The 23,711-nt window shown below is 40.8% G+C and overlaps 1 protein-coding gene across 1 annotated transcript in view; it reads left to right on the top strand.

Moving 5' to 3' along the window:
• Window positions 1–11,749: 11,749 nt before the first annotated feature.
• CHRFAM7A (CHRNA7 (cholinergic receptor, nicotinic, alpha 7, exons 5-10) and FAM7A (family with sequence similarity 7A, exons A-E) fusion) overlaps window positions 11,750–23,711 on the top strand; it is a 44,581-nt gene continuing 32,619 nt past the window's right edge. The window contains exons 1-2 of the mRNA XM_014944766.1: window positions 11,750–12,143; window positions 13,121–13,260. Of these exons, the coding sequence (XP_014800252.1) occupies window positions 12,089–12,143; window positions 13,121–13,260 (195 nt within the window). The 5' untranslated portion in view covers window positions 11,750–12,088. The remainder of the gene's footprint in view (window positions 12,144–13,120; window positions 13,261–23,711) is intronic.

Genomic DNA, 23,711 nt, shown 5'->3' with positions numbered 1-23,711 from the left:
TCAGTTAAGCATGAGTCTCCTTGTGGTCTGCTGAGGCTAGGCAGGGACTGCTCGGCCCCTGGGCCACACAAGTGGGTAGGAATTCCACAGGGAAAACACCATATCGGGGAAAAAAGCCCTCCTCCACTTGCACTACTACAGCTTCGTTCCCAATAAAGCATAAAGTAGGAGAAACTCCTTAAATAAGATGATAGTTGTCTGACACACAAGATCTAAGCCCAAGCAGAGACCAAAGAACCTCACACATTTCATGATGACTGTGAAGCTTGTCATTGGCCCTGGAAAGAGTCCTCATTAAGCTGACAGGGGAACACCTGGGGATTCAAGGCAAGATTTAAACAATGGGGCCAGGAACAGAATCCTCTATACTACAGCAAGGTAATCATCTGTGTTCCCATCTGGGAAGGGCAATGGAGCACTATGGTATTAAAGGCAGAACAGCAAGGTTTTTCGGTAAGAAGACACTTCAATCATCATTCAGAAGTTTAAGAAGGAGAAATAAACAAAATGCACATCTATGCTCATTTGAGAGCCTTTCGCTTCACGAGCGGTCAGAGAAACAAGGAGAGGCCTGCTGGAAAAACAGCAGAGAGTCTGGCTCTCAGGGTCTTCTCAGCCAAGGCCACGAGGCAATATTAATTGCAAATGATGAGCAGGCTTAATTGTTATTTATACTCTTGCTCACAGAAGCATGCAGTAGTTATATACTGAAATATCTACATATATTTATATGTGGCATCTAAAATACATCTTATATATTGCATCTAAACAAATTTGCAGCTTCATGCATGATGAACCTGGTTTTCGCATGAGCACAAGACATATTTTAAATGGTTGGCTCACGTGGGATGTGTCAGACACCTTTCTGTGACTCTGGTTTCAGTTACACTATTAACCAATACCACAGAGTCCCAGAATAGATCACGCTCATGCTTGTGACAATCTACTATCAGCTAAATCACCATCTTTGTGCAATGTACGAAAAAAAAAAAAAAGTACATAGGCATTAATGAAGTTAGTGCAAGAGAAAAAGTGTCAACAACCACAAGTAACAGAAGGGTCTAGATCTTGCAAACTGTGATCAATTTGAGCTCCTAGTTTGGTACCAGTAGAAAGCAAAACCATTGCAAGATAGTGTTCCAGACAAGTAATGGCCTTTCTTTCTGTGCTGACTTTTTTTTCTTTCATTCAAGGCAATTAAATTAATATATTGATGGACCCTGGTTATCTGTCATCCTTAACTCATCCACTACTGAACCTGATGGTTTCAAATTCCCAGAAGCTGAAGGAGACCCTTTGTGAACAGATGTTCTTGCTGCACATTGGTTATGTCTAAGCACACCGATACCATTTTGTTGTATACTAAGATAATTATCAGTTTTACAACATCCTTGTTAGACATAACAATTTAAGCTAGAGGAAACGGCACACCATTAAAGTCACCTCTCAAGATTACACAGCAAAACTACAACACAAGTAGGTAGCAGTCCTTACTAGTTCCCACTTACCAGTGATAACCATCCTCAAACATCAAACTTTCAATTATACCATGACAGTAAATAAATGCTATTTATACAAAGCTTGCAGCTACAGTGTTTTTATAAGTGACTATGTGGGAAGCGTTGTCAAATATCAACTGATAGTTAATATTTAAATTGCTGCTCATTTACACTTTAGGCAAGTTTCATTGCTGCTATTTGCAAAGAATTTCAAAGCTCAGAATTCAGTGATTCACTTCAAGAATTTTTATAAATAGCACTATGTTTAAAAAAAAAAGGATAAAAGAAAAACTTATGACAAGAAAATCTTCTGGCTCCCAGGGGAAAGAATTGTTTCAAAGACAGTAATTGTTTTTTTTTTTTTTCCCCACCTATCAAAAGGACAGTATATACAAAAAACGTATTCAGGAAAGGATGCCTAAATCTTAAAGAAGTCCCTCAGAAACGTCATGAAAAAAGATTCTACATAGGATAATCTGCAGTTTGAAGTAACACAGAAGATATTTCTACTTTAGCAATGGCATAATTTACTTTAACTAGTGATGGTTAATGTCAGATTATTAAGACTGAGTTCCACAAGTAATACAAGCATTAATTTAAACAATCACACCCATGTTTCCTAATGAATTTTGAATTCTTTTCTATAAGGTACTCCAGACAGACAAGACGTGGATGCCTTCAGCACACAGAGAGAGAGAGAAACACATTTAAACCCTGCATGTATTCCCAGTATTTCTTCCCCACTTTGCTTTGGGTGGCTCTCTGCCCACATACAGAGGCTGCTCCCAGTTTTCCACATCTACCTAAAGGCACTTGAATGAAACTGGGGACCTTGCAGGTTAGTACCACAGCTTTGTATGGATGTGGGTTCCTTTTGTTAGCTCCTAGTCATTAAACAATGAACTTTCAGTTAAATTACACAGCTCAAAGTAACATTGGAATGATGCAGTTAAGCCTCGTGGGCCTAAGAAAATAGAGATTCAGCAGCAGAGCTCTACTGAATATTTTACCATACTTCATTTTAATCCTATTTTGTTAGGATTTAATGGGATTTTCCTAAAGGAAGACTCTTTAGAATCATGTGGCTCCAGCACAACATTCAAACAGAAAAATTCAAAACTTACCTGGTTATTATCTCCTAACTTGCTCTGTGTCTCAGCCTCATCAATTCAGCAATGACATTCTTCTCTTCATGGTCTATGCAGTCCCTGTTGAAGAAAATGGATGCATTGAAAATATCTGAATAACTCTCACTGGATTATGAATTACAGAAGTATGTTCCTTAAATGACTAACCTGAATGTGTGCTAGCACCACCAACAAAGTGTTCTATGAATCCCCAGAGTTCATAAAAAAGAAAAAAAAAAAAAGCCCCAAACCAGCAGTCCTACAATTAGCCCCTTTCTTAACAAAGCAAATGTCATATTACAATTTCCTCCAAAATTCAGTTAATCCTTCCCCAAAAATAAACCATATTGGCTAAGCAGATACCAGTTCAATTCGAAAAGGGGAGAAAAAAGCCATATATATATATAAAGAGAGAGAGCTACCACTCTCTTAGACTGCTAGCTAACACTCTCAAGAGAGCATCTCTCTCTCCTGCTCCTGTCCTTAATCCCAGAACCCAGTCAGTCTTCATCAGGTGGGATCCCTATCACAACCTGCTCATTATCACCTGGGCACTTCCACATTCACCAAACAACTCTATTTCCGCCTCCACAAAGGAATCCTGCCACTTCCTCTTAAAAACTAGAAAAAATTATACAGTGAAACTGGAATTTGGGGCTGAATTCAGCAACGTAATGCACAAACCAAACCAACTGCTACACGGGGATAAAGAAGCAGCAGAAAGCCCAGGGCAGCTCAGAACCCATTAGAGAAACAGAATGATTTACTGGAGTGACTCAACTTCAAACCAGGTCAACGGTGAGGAAAAATGTGTGACTGCCAAACCGCTGTTCTGTGAACTCTCAGGATCACGCTGACAAGTTAGTCACCAGTCCCCTGTCACAAAACACCCTGGAGCGACCCGCAGGGAGCCAGCACCTGTGCTTGGCTTCCATAGACACCTTCAGCTGATCTCCCGTCTGTGAAAGGAATTTGGGGAAACTGTGTGTTCTTGTAACACACTTAATTGGGGATTTCTGGGCTTCGACATTGACAACTTTAAATCTGAGCTTGTTACACAATATCTAAACTTTAAATACTAAAATTAAAACAAATTATAGGGTAAAATTTTCAGAAACATTCTGGTGATTTATCATTTATTTAATTCCTAAGAATAAAATGCGGCTGCCTGCTTAGAAAACCCACTCCTAGGTATATAAACTCATTTGGTCCCCAAAAGACTTCAGCTCCCAGGTGATCAGAATCTCTTTAAAAAGTATGACGTAGGCTGTAAATCACTGCACTGCTTTTAAAAACTGTACTATTATTAACATATTCTATCTTCTGACCATCATCATGTAAAAACACTGAAATGTTTGGGTTATAAAAATCAGTAGCATAGACAATGCATCAGCAAACTGATAAATTAAATTCTTACTTAAAATATTCTCAGCTACTTACAAGCTATCCTTGCACCCTGGCATTAGCAATGTCACTGTTGCCTCTGACCTGCCACATCGTATTACCTTCATAATTAAGCAGGAATCCAGAATAACAATTTTGACCACGATAGAAAGATAGCCTTGAATTACAGCCATTAAAGAGATCTGCAGCATTTTTATTTATGCATCCCAGAGGATTTATTAGGAGCAATGGCTTCAATTAAAAATTACGATTCACTTATGTAAATTAGCAAAAGTGGGAAAACAGTTTTAGTTAGGTAGACATTCTATGTATAGAGCAAAAATAGACAAATCTCTGAAAGTTTAGTTTCATTTAAAATGTCTGGGTATCCAAACATCTCTAGTTAAAAAATCAACTTGAAATATGAAAAGAAAAAGCTTTCAAAAAGCTCCCATAATTTTTTTGCTTTATTTGCCTGGCTCAGGTATCCGTGATAATTATTCTCATGTTCTAGTAACATACCAAATGGATCAAACTCAATACCAACAGAGTTACAAAATGAGGGATCTGGCTTCTTGTCTTTGCACTATCAAGACACGCAGAAGAAGAAAGTCCTAGAGCTGCGTGAAGCAAGATTATCTCTCAATGTAAGAAGACATTCCAAATACGTTGGTCTAATTGGTAGACAAATTTTAGGTCAGGTCACTTCTTTTTTTTTAAGGTTAGGTCACTTTGTTTTTATCATATCTTTGATCTTATAATTAGTCATTAAAACAACCAGTAGTCTAAAATTCCTCCTGCAAAACAAATGCTAAAGGAGATACCTGAAAGCTTATCCAAGCTTCAAAAATCCTCCAACCTCATTAAAATCACTAAAAAGCCCAGGCAGTTCCCTCCTCTCTGTACCTTATGGCCTCATTTTTCCTTTTTTTTCATCCTCTTTGTCATAGTAAAAGGAAGTTCTACCAAAAAATGTCCATAATAATTGCAGTCTTTAAACCTAGTTCAAGAAAAATATACCGAAAGCAATTCATATTCACTCAAGACTAACAGAACCCTTTTGATGTTACTGCAAAACAGGGGAGCTTTATTCTGAGAACTAACTATCACTAAAATCAAAGGCAGTTTTATTACTGGAGAAGTCTTCCTTCCGTGCACATGTCAGTTTTCATTGCTACCACACAGCTTGCTCATAAAATGGTTACTTCAGATATCTATGTGGGACCATTAGTCAGTCATTTATTCTGTCAGGTTCTCCAATGCTGAGGAGGTGAATCATGTACAACTGTGGGCTAGATTTTCTATATATTACTTAATTACCTGATTATAAGAGACCCGTTCATATGAATACATACCCCCACTGTGGTGATCAGCCCAGCTCTCTGGCACGAGCTGTTCACCTGCGGCTCCATTTAGTCAAGTGCCAGGGGCTGGGGGCTTAGATAGATTCACAGAACCATAGAATCGTTTTGGTTGGAAGACACTTTTGAGATCATTGGGTTCAACCATTAACCCAGTACTGCCAAGTTCCCACTAACCTATGTCCCTCAGCACCACGTCTACCTGTCTTTTAAATACCTCCAGGGATGGTGATTCCACCACTTCCCTGGGCAGCCTGTTCCAGTGCTTGACAACCCTTTTGGTGAAGAAATTTTTCCTAATATCCAAGCTAAACCTCCCCTGGCGCAACTCGCGCTGTTGCTTGTTACCTGAGAGAAGAGACCGACCCCACCTTGCTACAACCTCCTTTCACGTAGCTGTAGAGAGCAATAAGGTCTCCCCTCAGCCTTCTTTTCTCCAGGCCGCACAACCCCAGCTCCCTCAGCCGCTCCTCATAAGGCCCCTCCAGACCCCTCACCAGCTTTGTTGCCCTTCTCTGGACATGCTCCAGCACCTCAATGTCTTTCCTGTAGTGAGGGGCCCAAAACTGCACACAGTATCTGAGGTGGGGCCTCACCAGTGCCCAGTACAGGGGGACCATCACTGTCCTAGTCCTGCTGGCCACACTATTCCTGATACAGGCCAGGATGCTGTTGGCCTTCTTGGCCAACTGACTTCAGACTGGCTTTTTCACCTTCATTTACAGCAGCCAGAGCTGCTCGTGTGCACTCCCCTGCTTCAGGATTTATGCAGCTGACATTCCGTACACCCATGAACAGTTACTGGCCTTGCTGGTGATGCAAGGAGTAGACTGTCTGGTCTTTGTTTAAGCCAGGAATGAGCAGGGGACAGTCCCAGTTTGCAACAAATAAAAAACAGCACTCCAGCTGGAAGAAGGACTCACTACTCCCCCGCACTTGGCCATTTCAGCAAGCTTGGGAGCCAGTCGGCGCTTACACCTGCCACATCTGGAATGCAGAGCAGGGGCTGCCCAGGGCCACGCTGCCTGTACAGAAACACCTGGCTGGCGTTCCCAAACACAGCAAAACCACAACCCATCTTCCGCAGCACCTTGGACACACAGTAACTCAATCTGTATTTCTCTGTCTGAGGGATCCAGATAAAATAGATCGCATCTAGCAGTTTGAATTATTTTTAGTGAATTTTCCATCAAAACCTGTATTTAAAGTAGTTTAAGTTCCTCCCTCAGGAGGTCCACAGCTCTTTATTGGTGAAACAATCTAGTAGCTGCTCTGAGGGTTCCTCTGAGTCCAGTGAGGAATCACATTTTGAAAATCTCCCTGTCTCTGACAGATCCACAGCCTCCAAATATGCTGTATTCTGACAACAAAAATTACTCTTTTTTGTTTCCATTCTCTGACTGCTATCATTTGTGACACTATCCCTGAAGGAGCTGTCACCAGCTGTTTGGAGACAAACAGCATTTTTTGCTGAGCCATGGCTGCTGTTCTAAAGAGCCGAGAGTGTGGGTTCCTCTCCTGTCTCCAGCAGCTCACCATGGCATTTGCCCCCTTGTAGCCCGTTGCTGGCATCAGTGCACTGTGCTAGTATAAAGGATTCAATTATAGCGAGAGGAAAAGATCTCATTTAAAATAGAAGATGATACATGATGTTTGTTGTTCTGTATGCTTAGAAAACATCAGCCTCACCTTCACCAGCGATTAGTTAAAATAAATCATACATGGCCTGCACTGATTTACTTTACGAGTGATACTGTGGCTCTGCAGGGGAAGCTGGGAGGGAGTATTAGGGAATGCTGCGTTTATGCAATGTAAGAAATATAGCCATAAGCGTGCAATCCATGCATTCCAAGACAAAATGCAGAGACCTGCAAAAAAAAAAATAAAATTCTTTCTCCCCTTAGCCATATTAAAAATGCATGTGTTTGATGAACCGAAACTTAACTGTTAGAATTCTATATGACAAAATTCAGTGTCTTCTAGCAGAGGAGTGCACCCTTACCTACTTTTCTTTTTAGAAATCTTATCTGTAGAAATTTGGCTTTATAAGACTGACCTGTTTCATATCCCCTGCCTCAGCTATAACTCCAAAGTCGAAATGAATTTACTCTCAGATTCAATACAACATTATTTAGCATTGCCAGGAAAAAAAAAGTCACATTTCAAACATTTCTGTCTTTGAAAGGATTAGAGCTTTGCTTTATGGTCAAAGGCCTTATTAGCACAGTCCTTACAGATCAAATGACCATTTTTGTGAAATTCATGTTAGTTATTTAAATTGTAGCAGATGGTAATTTTTTCAGCAAAGAAAAATTTCTAGTGCATTGCTTTAGGACAAGATAAATAAAGCTGATCTTCAGATGCTTATAGATGAGGATCTGCTAAAGCTGCAGGCCTAAAATGCAGATTTCTTGTCAACTTTAATTAGCTTCTGTGAACCCTAAATTATGTAGTTATTTAAAATTAACCAGGGTGAAGAAAAGCAGTTTTGCCAAGTTTCCGTTGTTCACACTCATGCAAAGAGATGGCGAAGTGGTTCTCTAATGCTGTGAATTTTGTGTCGGTGAGAAATGAATGCCAAGCCCTGGAATTACAAAATGACTCAGAAGGACCTGACAGAGGCTGAAATGAAGGAACAAGTATTTCCTTATACAGAAAGGAAGGCACAAATGCGCTAAGCATGACGTCAATGAAAACCTGTGATATCTTTTGACAGAGAAAAGCACCTGTAGGGTAGATGTGCTAAGAAATCTCTGCAGTTATTTCATTTGAGATATTTCATTCACAATACCACAGTGGTGTTGCCACTGTTGTTTAATAAATATGCTCACACTTTAATGTAAGTGTTTGCTAACAGTAATAAAAGGCAAGAATGAAATTTGCAAGATGTTGGCATTATAGAAATGACTGTGGGCCCTATTTGTTAGTTATGCAAATTCATTAGGCACATTCTTACATTTTACACATTCTTATTCTAACATAATAGTTTGTGCTCTTCTTTATCCTTCCCAACAACAGGAGATTTGGGGAATGGATCGTTTTCTGGAAATCACATACTGGTGTAGGAGCAAAGAACATGGGAAGAGATTACCTTTGTGAACCTCTGTTCAAGATTGGATGTATGGAATATCAAGTTTAATTACAAAATTAACCAGATTTCAGATCACTAATTTGTCCTTCAATAGAAACTCAGTATCAAAACTACCTGCTATCAGAAGAAGCAATATATTGTTTCAGGACATTTTACTGAAAAAATCAAGGTAACCACAAACACATTCTCCAACAATGAGACTACTAGTTGTATAAATAAACAACAGAGAATAACTAATAACAGGAGATGTAATTACTAAGGCTACCTAAAACTTAAAAAAGAAAGGTAACAAGTAAAGAGGTAATTTAATTAAAATGACATTCAAATAAATGTGGGTATGTCTCATCTAACGTGTGCTGGAAGTTATCATTTAAAATACGAGCCTATTCTACCTTCTTCTCTAAAAAGAAGGAAAAGCAGATTTATTTTTTTTTATATGGAAGTCCCAGATCACTGCAGCCGCACAATAATTAGATCAAAGTCAGAAAGTGCTGTGGTCACTTTAATTGCACACAGTATAAAATGGTCACTTCTTCACTATCAGCCTAATCTCAGTGCTATCTTACCACCTTCTGCCACACTAGGAAGGTGCATGCTTTTGCTCATCCATAAATCTGTGCAAAGAGAAAAAGAGGCTATTCCTCACACTCTGGCATATTATAACCCCTGGACAACTGCAACGTCTTGTAATGTCTGCACGAGTCATTCTGAATGTTCTTCAGTCCTTGGTTGTTTTAACTGACCAATGTGTGAGCCTTATAAATTAAACTAGGAATGTATTCTTCGGGTATAAACATCGTACAATTACAATGAGGGTCTTTTCTATAGACACACTAACTATAGGATTTCTACAGAATCCTGTACCTGTTTCTCTAATAGCTCTGTGCCACAGACTCTCAAAATAGATCTGAAATAATACTTGAATGAGGACTTTTGCCTTTTGGACAAGGCTATCTTTGCTTCTTTGCCTACCAGAGAAAGGAACTGTAGGCAGCATGCTGATATTACATACATCATTCTTATGCCTGACCTTCATGTGAAGCTATATGATCTGCGCATACTGTTATCTGCATGAATATATTGGGTATTCACAAATAGACAGATACAGAATTGGCTATGTCTAATTATGTCCAATGTATATGAGAAACAAATTGATATGAAGGGCTTGTTTTTATTCTGGCAAATACCCAACAGTGGGAGCTGGGCTGGGAGACCCACTATAGTTTCTGCAGCCTGTAATTGTAAAATAAACTTGCATTCATCATTGTGTCTAAAAGTTACTATCTGGGGAGGGGAAACAGCTCCTTCCAAATCACCTGGCTGTAGAGGATACAACAGAAAGAAAAATTAAAGCTCAGAGAAGAGTGGGTCTTATCTCTGGTGGGCCCTGGAGGCAAGGAGAAAAGCCTTTGCTGGCCACAGGCTGTACAGCTTGCTTCTAAGTTGTAACCAATAGACATTTACAAAGATAACTTGTGCCCTAAATGAGGGCTTTTAGAGGACTTCAGTGTAGGGTTTGTTAATCTTTCTTTGCTAGTATCTAGCCAATCAACCCATATAAATATTTGTGAAATTAACGTCTACTAGCCAGCATGTCTAGAGAAAGCAAAGGTAACCCTTCCTGCTGTTGTGTGTATTCACACCAGAATCTCTGACTAGAAAGGTAAACCCTGTAGAAGGAATGCACCTGACTGAACACAGCTTAATCAAGAAGTTGGGCTGCTGATTGCTATTAAAGAATATCTACAGAGGAGAATTTCTGAAGTGCCTCTAAAATTTAATTTGCTAACATCAAAATCAAATGAGACCACCACAAACCAAAAATAAGTCAACATTTATCAAATAAATACTTATGAATTATTCTTCCAGTGCTTGTACTACTGGAACTTGGGGTTTCAGTACCATCCCCTGAAGAGTTTACCTTTTGAGTCCCCTAAGAGAGCTCTGAGGCCCATGGCAGCTTTCACTTCACCACCCAGGGCGAGGCAGTTCTCAACACAGCAATGTGTAGAGCAAAAAAATGAGCCAACAGTAGAGGTCAGCCATGAACTGTAGATTTCCTTGCCAGATTTCTTGCCTGAACAATATATGCTGTTTACTGTGCACCCAGAAAGATTTGGGCACCTGTGCCAAAACAGCAGTGGATAACAGGAACAGGAGGAAAGAAAATGAGCCTCATTTCAAAAATGAGACATAGCAAAAATCTGTGTGCTAGGAGCACTGCCATGGGAGGGCTGAAGTACAAATGGGTGACAACACTTGGTTTCTCTGTGTGTAACAACAGAGCTCTCCTAGCAACTCACTCCTGTCTGCTAGCTGGCCCAAAAGGGTCAAGATCTCCACTATCCTTTGGTAAAGTTGTTTGGCACATTGGGTCATTTGAAAAGGGGAATGTTTTGGTCCACCTGTATGTTACAGCTGGGACACGATGCACCGATGTGCTGGGCTACTCAGGTTGCCCTGGCCCCATGCTCAACACTCGAAGATATTTAAACAGTGGCTACATAAATCAGGTCAGTGCTTTAGCCAAAACAGATTACCTGGATTTTTAAAGCCGAGAATTAACATGGACTAATAAACTGCTGTTTGCTGGGTTATCTGAAAATCAAGCATTTAGTTACCCCTTGCAAATGAGGACACTCTTCAATACCATTCTCCCTTCAATGCAGCTGCCCATGACATTAATTTAATTCAGCAACTGGATTTGAAGGGCAGGGATTTGGACTGAAAGAAATAACCCACGAGTGCTCTCACAAATGTGCTTAAAGTTGCAAGTGGGAACCAGATAATCAACAAAATGCATTGAATTTTCTAGGCCTCAACAAAATGCATTGAATTTTCTAGGTTTTCCAACTGCGGTGCATTATACCTACACCAGGCAGGAGCTCAGGCATCATTTCCTTCAGTCGTGTGGTTGTCAAGCACTGCACACAACGCCCCTCGGCCATGGCTGTTTTTCCCGTATCCAGACAAAACATCCAGCACCTGAGCCCCCAGCCCTGCATCTCTGCTGGGGATTTAACAGCCATGTGTGCAACATCATTTTGCCCATCTCCCTCCTTCCCAAAACGTGACCGAAGCCAAATTGCTGGCTAAGGATGCTGCCCTGGCTCCCAGCCCGGCTGCCCTCCCCTCCCCCGGGGACACCCTGCCCGGGGCACCCCGCTGCCCCCGGGGCTAATTCACGCCTGTCACGGCAGCAGCCGCTACTGACAGCAAAGGGGAATGACCGAACGCTTGGGCTGGGGAAGGGGGGGGAGCTTTAGGGGGGGAGCTGCCCCCGCTCCTCTCTATAACGGCGGATCTGCCGCTCTGCCCAGCGCACAGCACCGCTCCGGCTGCGGGAACCGCCTGCCAGCGGCTCCGCTCCCCCCGCTCCGGCCCGGGAACGCCGAGGGAGCGGGGAAGAGAGGGAAATCCACCGGGCGGAGGGGCAGGAGGCGGAGGCGGGCCGTCAGCATCCCTCCGCTCCGCCCGAGCCGGCGGCGCCGCAGGGCGAGCTCCGGTGAGGGCAGAGGAAAGGGCCGAGCTGCCGGCGGTCCCCGGCCATCCCCGGAGGCTCCCAGCGGCCCAGCTCGGGGCCGGCGGGGCTCGGCTGGCGGCCGGTGTCACCCTCGGTCTCCCGGAATGGGCCTGCAGGAGCTGGCGGTGTGGCTGCTGGCGGCGGCGGGGCTGGTGCGCGGTGAGTGACCGCCGGGCAGCGCCGGGAGGGATGCGGGAGGGCACGGGCAGCTGCCCGGGGGTCCCCCCGGCCCCACGTCCTGCCGCTGCGGCGGGGGGCTGCCCGCTGTCCCGGGCCGGCCGGTGCGGGAGCTGCCGGGAGGGGACCGGGGAGCCGGGCAGGGCGACGGGGATGGGGAGCAAACTCTCTCAAGGCACTTAAATGGCAGGTGCTTCAGGACAGAGGCTGTGGCTTTTTGCGGGGGGAGTTCAGGACTAGGAGGTAAGAGGGAAGAGGAAAGTCCGTCTGGAGCGGGGACAGGGAGGGCTGGCATCCCGAGGACCTGCTCCTACCCTGACCCAGATTTCCCTCCATTCTGAAACTGCCTCTGTCCCTGGTCTGCTCGGCAACATCCGCCTGGACCTGCTCCCTCTCCCTCCAGAGAAAAATGGCAGAATAAAGACCATCCCTGGATTTGAGATGTAAAAAGGACATAAATCCTTGAATATTATCACATATATTAATGTAGTGTCTATCAGCTCAGCCAGGAACCCTGCACCCCCACTTTATTTGTAGCTGCATGAATAGAGAATGAAGAGGAGAGTACTTGCCCCGAAGAGTTCTCAGTCTGAAGCAGTCTGAGAGCAGGATTCAATCTAACCTGTGGCCATTTTTCTCCCATTGTCTTGCTGATGCCCTCTGCCGTAGCTGTGCTCGGCTTCTCTGGCTATAGCTGTGCCAGGACAGGTGTCAAAATACAGGTAGTGTATTTCCTCATCATCACTTCTTGCTCCTGGGATGAAAAGAAAGAGGGATACATTTGCACCAGGGTTTTGCTGTAGTAGGTAATGAACTATATGAATTACAATGGCATTTTTCTGGGAATGTGGCCGGTAAAATAATAGATACATAATATCTGATAGAAGGAAAATAGCTTATGTCCTAGCTTTACTTTCTGATGTAGAATCCTAATTATTTATTTATTTCTGTGCCTTAAGAGTCCCTGCAAGGAGAGTTCCAAAGGAAGCTTTACAAGGAGCTGCTGAAAAATTACAACCCTCTGGAGCGACCAGTTGCAAATGATTCCCAGCCGCTCACTGTCTATTTCACTCTCAGCCTCATGCAGATCATGGATGTGGTGAGTTTGTAAAACCTTCTAGGAAAGTATTTCTTTAAAAGGGTGGCTTTTTCCTTTCCAGAATGGAGATTTGTGATAGCGAAGCAAGACTGCAGGATATTGGAAAGCACAAATAATTCAAGACACAATGCCGAATTTCACTGCCTTTTTAAAGAACTAAACTTAAAGTTTGCCTCTTTTGTAGATCTCGTCAGTACTTCCCAACCTTCTTGTCAGTATGAAATATTTACAGTGAAACTCAAACTGCATACTCTGCCTTTTGAATCCTTAACTGTACTTAGAACCAACAACAAGTGTAGTCTCAGGGTGAGGAGGGGTGGGATGGGCAAACCCAAAGTTTTTGATTTTTGGTGCTCACTAAAGAACTTCTTATTTTTGGAGATGGGTGGTGGGAAGGGAAGGGTGTGTCCCAGCCAAAAGCCAAGTGATATTATTTCTTATCTTATTTGGACAAGATCACTACAGTCTATAAGCTTAAATTTTAGCTGCTCTATTTGCACCCCCAGTTATCTGGTATATCAATAGATACTCCTGTGCCGTGCTTGGCAGGCTTGTAAAATGCACTGTAGGATCTTTTGGGTTCAAATATGAACCCAAATACATTCAAATTTAAGCCTCACTCTGTCACAGTGGCACAGAGATTAAACTCTACACAGAAGTGGGTTTACAGTATTCATTTTTACTCAATTCAACTAGCTATGGCCACTAATAAAGAAGTTAATTACTTAAAACTAGTAATTAACCTCAAAATGCCATTATCTTTCCATCAGCTGCTTTAAGTTTGAGGAACAAAATTATAAAAAAAAAAAAGAAAGAGAGATGGGATTATTCATGACAAGTGGCTTGCTCTCTGTCTTACAAGCTGCCGATTGCCAAAACACAGACACTGTTCATTTAGTATCTAAAGGTCACCACACACGCACAGAACTCTCTGCAGGTTTAAGTGCTCATAGTGTTTCCATGCACATTTTTTCAAGTTTTAGATTTATTAGACCTAAGGTGAAAGCTGGGACGTGTATTTGCAGTGTGATATTTACTATTTGCTAAAGTGAGAGCAGGCAGCGGTAGTCAGTGAGCTGTTTCGGTGTCACTAAAGCCAACAGGCAAGATATGTCAGTTCTACCCGTGTCTACGGCAGCCAAGTTTTAATTTACGTGATACCAATGAGAACAGAAGCTATATGGAGTCATATATTCTTTGAATGATGGTGAGGGAAAAATACGTGTTATGCAGTGTGGAACAATTTCAAAAGGTGCTGGCAGCCTGAACTCGATGCAGCCCGTGGCTGCACTGCAACAGCACCCGGGAGAGGCCAGCCAGGCCCTAGACCCAAACTTTGATGTGAGATAAAAGCCTGTACCAGTGGGCTGATACAACAGGTGACACTAACACCCCACTAACTGCACGTGGGCATGCTTTTGTTGTTACTGATGTTTATCACCAGTGGGTTTAAAGAGTTTTAAAAAAGGGGATCTCCTCACACCGAACACTCTGCAGACACAAGTGGTAGGTGACTCCTGACACAAAGAGTCAGTCTAAATGGACAGGTAAGCAAGAATGCCTTTGGACAATCAGAGATGGCAGAAAAAGCATAAAAGCAAGGATCAACACACAAAGGAATAAATGATAGTGTGTTAATAAGGGATATATTAATTTAATGATTCATCTTCTAATTGGATTTCTTTAGAATGTGTCAAGGTAACACCAAGAAAGAGGCATTGAAGGGGCACTGGAAGTCATGAGGACAGGGCAGTTCATAGGCAAGTAAGAGAAGGAAACTGAAGTGAGAAGAATGAAGGGCAGCATGGGACGGACAGTCTGAATGCCCAAAGGTCCCCTTTTGGGCTACTATTGCAGACGTTCTCACTATCAGACCTCCACAGGTCTCTTGCCAGGTACAGCAGGGAAGGTGGTGGACAGGACAGAAATAACCCCTCAGTTTTCTTGGTCCCATATCATCTGTGTGATGGAGCTTTGCTCTAGATGCAATTTCCAGTGCACCAGGCCCCTTTAGTGGCTTCTGCAGCAGCTCCTGCTGGCTAGAGCCTGCAGTGGTAGCTATAAGTTCTCTGTATCTCTGGTTTTAGTTAGGTTTTTCTCTTTGGTAGTAATAGGCCAATTTGGTCAGGAGAGCTTACCCAGGCTGTTCACGGCCTGTTCAAACTAAGCACCTGAACAAAACTTCACATTTTAATGTATCCCTGCAGAACTTGGCACAGTACATAGCGCTTCAACTGAATCTTAAACCAGATTTCAATAAAACCCCTTCCCAACCATGGACTTAGTTTACAAGACCTTCTTCTGCATCTCCCTTTTAGGAAATGATCTCTTGCTGCATGTGTGCCTTCTCACAGCTACTGGAGGATCTTTTGCTTTAGTACAGGACAGTAGTGCCCTCTCAAAGGATTTTTGCACAACTCTTTGTACAACTGTGCATTCAGGAAACATTTCTCTACTGCTTGTTTTATTTTGATAACCCCCTGATGCTGTGGGGTTTTTGTTGTTTGGTTAGTTTTGCTACCATTAGTACTACACTACATACAATTCATTTCAGATTTATTTCAGAAGAGGAGAGCTTGAAAAAGCACTTTGATCCAAAATAAAACAGGGCTGTGAACAGATCCATTTTTCTCCCAGCTTTCAGAAATTGCACTTCTGGTGTCATTCTATATGTCTATTCATTTGGCCTGAATATGTTACGCTAATGTTTTTAAATATTAACCACTCTGGGAAAGGTTGGTTGTACGGCCAAACCCTCCTAGTGATGGCACAGCTTATAAATGCCTTCTTTACATCATCAAAAACATTTCCTGAATAGCCCACGAGACTTTTTTTCTACTTAAATTGCATCTATACTATAAAGTTTTCCTTTGCATTTCTATGAGTTAATAGTGGGGCTCTCTCTTCCCCACACGCCTGGCATGGCTATAACCCTGCCCTTGACTACTGAACAGTTGGCTGCCAGAGACACAAATGGCTAAAGGCCAGCAGGCAGTCAACTTCACACAGTTAAGTTCTTCCAGAGTTGTCAAGTTTAATTAAAAACCATACAAACTGAAGGGCAAATATCCACAGATCATTAGCCAATCTGGGTATAGTCAATGACTGACAGTCTTAGCTAGTATGATTCAAAAGGGAGTTTTTGATCCTGCATGCCTTTCAAAAAAATCCCTTCGTAATCAGTACGAAGCCATAGGTTTTGTACTGGCAGTTTAGTTACAGCTCATTCTGCTTGCTATAAAACTGACTGCATTTCTCTCTCAGAGATCTGCGATTGACAGGCAAAGAAAGAAACCAACCATGAAGTAAATTAAGCTTCACACTATAAAACAAATGAGTTTTCTTCATTGTCAACAAGAAGCAAACGCTAGTGGGAATGACAGCTACTTGCAATGACAATTACTGGTTTAACAAGCTAGAAACAAAACATGTCACCATCATACTTTCCTGTAGTTAATATATTCACTTTAATGGCTTCTCAGCTGATACAAGCTGCATGGGGCGTTAGACCTATCCAGAGCAGATCTGTCAAATCCCTGCCAGAACAGACAGAGCCAGGTTGCTGCTGTTCCTGACTTGAAGCCTCTTCCATTCCACTCTGACTTTGCTGATAGGAAAGGGGAGACAGTACATGAAACCTTTTCCAAATACAGTGGATGTTTCCTACCTTACATTTACCTTTTACATTTCCTACCTTACCTTTCCTTCTAAAACTAGCAATTATTTCTATCCTATGCTTGCAGATATGTTTTTCTTTTATTGGTATTGCATACTAATATGCATGCTAATATCAGGACTACATAATGAGGGACCTGTAAGTGCTGATTGTCCCAACTTAGTTCAGTCCACTAGACTTAGTGAACTGTCTAATGAGAATGCAAGCTGGCATAGTAAATTATACAAAGTGTTGCTACTTAGGGAGGGGAAAGAGCAGCAGCATGAGAAAAATGCCGTTGGGGGACACATGAATGAAGAGAGGAGCTAGGAAATTTGGGGAGTGCTCAGAGGAGAAGTAAGAGTGCATGGCAGACCTGAGAGACAGCAAAGGTATTTGGAAGAAAGGTGGAATTTAGGTGGAAGAGGATGGGGGACAAAATGGAAAGAAAGACATTTGAAAGGCATGGAATTAAAAAATAGTTTCTGTGCCAAGGGAATGAGACCTCAAGAGAGAGGATCTAGATATCTTCCAGTTCACTTTATTCCTGTATTCCTTAATAGAAAAATCACTGCTCTTAAACCTTTGCAAACAATCTTGCAATTAAATCATCCTGAAGTGAAAACAAAGTGGAGACAGCCAACAGGCCAGAAGTGCTTTTCAAGGACATTTGAGTTGTTACAGCATCAGAAGATGCTGTTTATAATTATTTGCTTCAATTTTCTTGGAATAAGAAATGCCAAGCAACTCGATGGAAGACATGAAAAATAACCTACTCCTCTCTGATTTGCTGAAATCTTGTTTCAAAACTCCTTCCAGGACAGAAACACATATTGGAGGAGTAGGCTGATAATAAACATCTCTCTGGATCTAAATCAGAAAATGTTTGGAAATACCTAACTTAAGAAAACTGAACAAAATTTAAGAATAAGCAGAGAAAGAAAATCTTAACAGACAAATACTAAGGGTATCTGCATACCTTAGGGGCAGGAGAGGAAGAGAGGTTAATGGATGGTCATGGTTGGTCAAGGTCATAGCTTCATACAATGCCAAAAAAATAAGGAACATGATGTAGAGAAGCTACTTTTTTCTTCACATCTCACCTCATGGAAACCCCAATACCTGCACAAAAAACTAGCCTTTGGCCTCTGCCTGTCTAGTATTTCAGCGTTGGCATGGACCGTGAACCTAACTTACACTTCAGAAATAACTTCCAACATACACATTTTTGAGAAACAGGTTCTTGAAATACGTTGACATATATAATTTCCACACTGGATAAAATGACAGCCACCACTTCAGCCTCTGGCAAACACCTTCTAACATTCTTATTTCCTCTAGTAACATCCATCTCAATAATATCATCAGAGGAGAATATTCAGCTGCTACCTATTGGTTTAGAGGGAACCGTAGGAACAGACACAGCAGCAAAGCTGTTTCTACTCTGCTACATCTCATGCAGAATAGTGAATGGCATAGAAAAATGAAGGTATTAATTTTGTGCCTAGCCTGACATTTTTACAATAGACACATTTGTATCTACTGTAAGTTAACACAACTAAGAGAAATCTATCTGAGGGAATTCCATCCCCCAAAGTCAGAAGATGAAACCTTAGAAATTAATGTAAAATGATCATACATTTACACTGCAAATTACTGCTTAGAGACACAGATATGAAGAAAATACACTGAGATATGCAGTAATAGTTCAAACGCAATTTTTACTGCTATCTAAACACACAGAAAAATCCTAGAGTCTTACTTTATTTTGGAAGGGGCCCCCAGAGGTCATCTAGTCTACCCTCCTGCTCCAAATATGTCCAAATAGATCACATTACACAGGACTGTGTCCATACAAGTACTGAACGCTTCCATGGAGAGATTCCACAACCTCCCTGGGCAACCTGTTCCAATACTCAACTACCATCATGGCAGACTTGTTTTCCTAAGATCTAAGCAGAACTCCCCATGTTCCAACTTGGGAACAACATTAAAGAACACTTCTAAGGAAATGAGGTGCCTTTCCTTCTTCATCAAAATTGCGTACATGGCATAAAGATACTTTCAGTGAAGTATATCAGATTTCTTGATTGTTTGCAGCCAGGTACATATTTTGACTTTACTAAAGAAGCCTTTTGGAATAACATTTTTAGCAAAAACCTAGGGAATAAGGCTTTGGTAAACCCATATGGCAGAACTGGTTAGAAAATCTTAGAGTGGTTGTCAATTATTCACTGTCAAAATAGGGAGATTTAGTTACATTGTGAGATTGCCCAGGAACCAATCTTGAGTCATTTTTTTCAATTCATTTCATCTTGAAGACAGACTAAGTAATATTTTTATTAAATTTGCAGATGACATAGTTTGAGAAGGGCTCAGAGAATGCCGAGGGCTAAACTAGAATGTAACATCTTGTAAAAGTAGAGTAAAAGGATTGATTTGACCCAATTTGATGCATGTTTTTTCAAAGCCTACATTATGTAAAATTTTGGGTATTGTATTTTAAGAAATATTCGGATGCACTGGAAATAATTCATCCACTGGAGGCTTTGGTTGGATTGAATCAGTTAAATTTGATGCCTAAATGCTTTCTTAACTGGAGCCAAAGACAGGTCAGTACTGCCTCTCTATGACGACAGTTATTTGTATTATTTTTATCATTCCATCAACTATAATTATATTCACAGTCCAGACTTTCCCTGTGCTAGATGATATATAAACACAGCTGAAAAGATCATCTTTGTTTCAAAACATTTACAAACTAATTATATTTTGATAGACTAGATCCTTTTAACATCAGAATTGTTCATATCATAATAACTGCTGAAGCACACAAGACAGCGTCAAAAAACTTTATCACGAAAAGACTAGAAGAATTATTGAATTGGGATGGGAACAATGGCTTTCTGATATTAATTTTCATAAAAATGTCCTCTTAGATTTTTCTGAGGAATTACAGCAATTTTACTCTGCAACTGTTGAAAACACTACTGTGTTGTGGGGCTTTCTGGTTTGAATCTAGAATTTATACTAATTTTCGATGCAGGACTTGGGTCAGCACTTTGTGAGTGTCCTAAGCTGATCTCGGAGCTCTGCTGCTGAAAGAAATGTTCTCACTGACTTCTGGCCTTACCCTCCTCCCCCTTTGGCTTGCACCAGTGCTCTGGGGCTGAGCAATTAGTTGTGTCAATTTTTTGAGCAGTCATTTTTCTAATTGACCTGTACTTAGTTGGGATTTAGATTAGCTTAAGTTTAAGCTGCTCACAAACCTCTAACCCTGGTTCTTCTTCACTTAAAATCTGTCATATAATACACACACACACATATATATACATCAAACCCCCAAGCTAGTTCCTTCTCTATCTAAGCTTGTGACCTCTGTAGCAAGACTTAGGGTGACAAACATTTTGGTGGGTATGAATGTGTCCATTTTGGTCAACTCTGATCACAAGCTATTTTATTTTTTTTACTAGCAAATTAATCAACATTTACTAATTTATTTAAGAAATGCAAATTTAGTTATTTATCTACATGAATATTCAAGTTCTTACTTATGTTGTGTAAGTCTGTTTAGTCAGGACTCTTTCATGGTTCCTCTAGACATTTACTAGCTAATTAAATCATTTACTACTCAACAGTTTTTGCTTATTTTCCAGTTTCTCCTGTTTCTTTTTTTAATTTCTAGTTAGGGAAAAGAAAAGTGCTGAATAGTTGTTTGTATGTAGTGAGCAGCAGCAGAATCTCAAGAGAAATCCTGTTCCTTTAGGCTGCTCAGCTCGCTTGTGCAGACTAAAGGAAATATGAAAGCACGCAAACTTTTTAATGTTTATCTGAACTCAGTCAAAGTTTGCTCATCCTACATTGCCCTTGGTTACTTGTATGACTTAAATTTATATATTCAAGGGCTTTTGTCCTTGTTTCATTTTACACAGTGTAAGTTGACTTCAATGACTTACATACAGTACTGAATAGAGCTCCTACATAAGAATTGTGCAGCTCAGAATTTGCAATCAAGTACCCTGGACCCACCGGGCAAGAGAGTCATGTGAAATAGCTTGACATTTTAAAATGAAAATTATGCTGTCATTCAAAGATGCAGAACAGCTTCTGTAAAGAAACAGACTATAAAGCAAACATCTCCCCCACCAAAAAAAAAAAAAAAAGAAAAAAAGAAAAAAGAAACTGAAATCTGGAAAGACGACTAAAACCACCAAATCAAGAAGCTCATTGAGAAACGGTGCTAGAGAAGCTCCTAAGCTGTTTATCAAACCTCAACAGCCTCTTTGCAAATAATGGTTGTGGCAGAAGCTCATCAAATTGCATTATTCTTTAAAATTTTAGCATTCTTTTGTGTACATTAGAAAAAGTCTCTCCAAGCTTTATTTTCCTCTCACTTTGTTGTTTGATCTGTATTCCCTCCATGCTAAAGGGAAAAAGTATTTTCACTTTCATCTTGCAGCCATTTCCATTCTACCGTGATTTATTCCTGAGAGTTTAGAAAACTGGAGCAATGCTGGGACACGCATTCTGATATTTTTACTTAGTTCAATACCTATGAAAGTTACTGGGCTATAACAGGAAACAGAATACTCTGCTCCCCCAGGAAAGATGAAGAACAGATCTTTTCAAATAACAGTCTAAAATATTCTGATCATGAATGTATTTCAACAAGCAGACAACACCTCTTCCTACCATACTGTGGTGAGATACTGACACACTAAGAGAAACTGCAACCTTACTTCTGTGATATTTTGCCCATTTTTCCTGTGCTTCTAAATACACTCTGGCTTTTTTGACTATTTTTTCCTTCAGCGTCTTTCTTTCACCTAGCCTTCTCAAACAGTATTAGGTCTGGAAAGATATTTTAAACACAGTCCGTATTCTGCAGGATGGAATGGGGAGCAATGAATTTAAACTTATTTAAAGCAGTATGCAGGAAGGAAAAAAGGACTGACTAAAGGCTATAAAAAACCTCCTGATAATTGTTAACTGGAGGACATTAGAGATGTTCGTTGTATGTGAACAGCAGAACTTCTGTTCTGCTTTCTGCTTCCACAGAGAGGTCTTTGGAATTGTAATACAAATCAGTTGGGATTTTTCTGTTTGGTTTTTAATATGAGTAAAGCAAAGCAGTTTCTCTAACGTTTTTCTCATCCTTTGTGACATAAACAATCAGTGCAAATCATAAAAGCTCAGTACTTCATTTCTTTGTTCTCTAACTACATTTGAATGGGTGCCTCATTAACTTCAAATATGAGTAGACATCGACTGGTGTGCTACCTGTGATACAGAAGCTTTGCTTCCTTACTGTGAAAAGTATGATCAAGGTCCTAGAAAATAGATCCTGTTGTGATGGATTGCTCTTGAGTAAAGGGACCAGAACACAATTCTGGTCCCTGTAAAAAACATTCACATTTTACACAGGACCTCTTACTAGAACAACAGAATTTGCAAAGTCACATAATCTAGTAATTATTACTAGTCCTCAGTAATCAGATAATAAAACAAAATTACAATACACAATTTCTGGGAGTCAGGTCTGGCTAACTAGTACTAGCTCTTATACAAAGTTTTTAATTCACAGAACTTTGGGGAGTGAAATGAATACACTCCCTGTAATATTCAGAACTGTTCCTCTTTTTTTTTTTTAAAGTTAAAATGATAGTTAAAATGACAATATTCCTGTTGTACTCAAGTAGTGGACAATACACCATGTCACTACTTAACTACCAAGTTGATATCCATTTCCTTCCTGGGAAGGCTTCTGGAAGTGCTGTGGGCTGGATGAATTATCCGGGGAAAAGCAACCCACACCTGACCATCATGGCCCCTGCCCCGGTCGCTGTGGGTGCCCAGGCTGGCAGGAGAGGGATGCAGCAGTTGGGGGATGATGGGGCAGGAAGGCGGGCAGTGCTGCTAAAGCAACGTGCCCAACCTCCAGCACCATCCCCAGGGAGCACCAGGGGTTCTGTAGGAGCCTGGGAACGAGGTTAGGTTATCAGTTGTGGTTTAACATTTTAAATGGTAACCCTGGTCCTGATGGGCTACGGCTCTTGAACAACCAAGTAAGTGGTGCCTGCTTTTCTCTCAGAAAAGCACACACTATAAAAAGTTTTCAGCAATTTACGAATATAATAGTGCTGACTGCAGTTGAACAAAGTATTGTCAATAGACTGCATGCAAATGCTTCTCTAGCTATGAACAGTGTATTAACATAGAAACATTCAAATGTTAATTACTTCAAATTTAGATGATACAGATGTGAATTCTCCAGTTTCTCCTGAACTCCTCGCCATGCCTGAATAGACTACTAAATAATCCAACTGTTCCCAATCTAAATATATCTGAGTTACAAAAAAGGAAAAAAAAAAAACGTAAGATCTCACAATGGGTTGGCAGCATATATGTACAAGCGCTTATATAGAAAAAGAAATCTTTTAAAATTCACTTTAGAATTTTAATTACTTAAACAATTTATCTTTAATGTGTTAACTAATTTATTTTAAATTTTTAATTTATTAAAAAATAGAAGAATTATTTTCCAAGAATAAACAGAAGTCTGAAGTAAATTTATATTTGGCTTTGACCTTCACTTACGGTTGTACATTCATGTCTGAAACTAGAATTTGGTTTGTGAAAAGGAAAGGCTGTTAACTCTGCTAAAAGCTTTAACAACAGCTAACTGGGAAGTGCTCAGACCACAGCATGAAGCCATGTTGCTGCTGATTGACAGAAACATAAGAATATCATATCTCCAAAATGCTCTGAGAGTGATGTGAAGCCTATTTGCATGTCT

The sequence above is a fragment of the Calidris pugnax genome, unplaced genomic scaffold (genome assembly GCF_001431845.1).
Source record: "Calidris pugnax isolate Ruff unplaced genomic scaffold, ASM143184v1 scaffold70, whole genome shotgun sequence".
NCBI lineage: Eukaryota > Metazoa > Chordata > Aves > Charadriiformes > Scolopacidae > Calidris > Calidris pugnax.
Note: the sequence above shows the minus strand (reverse complement) of the source record. Positions and strands in the feature narration are given on the sequence as shown.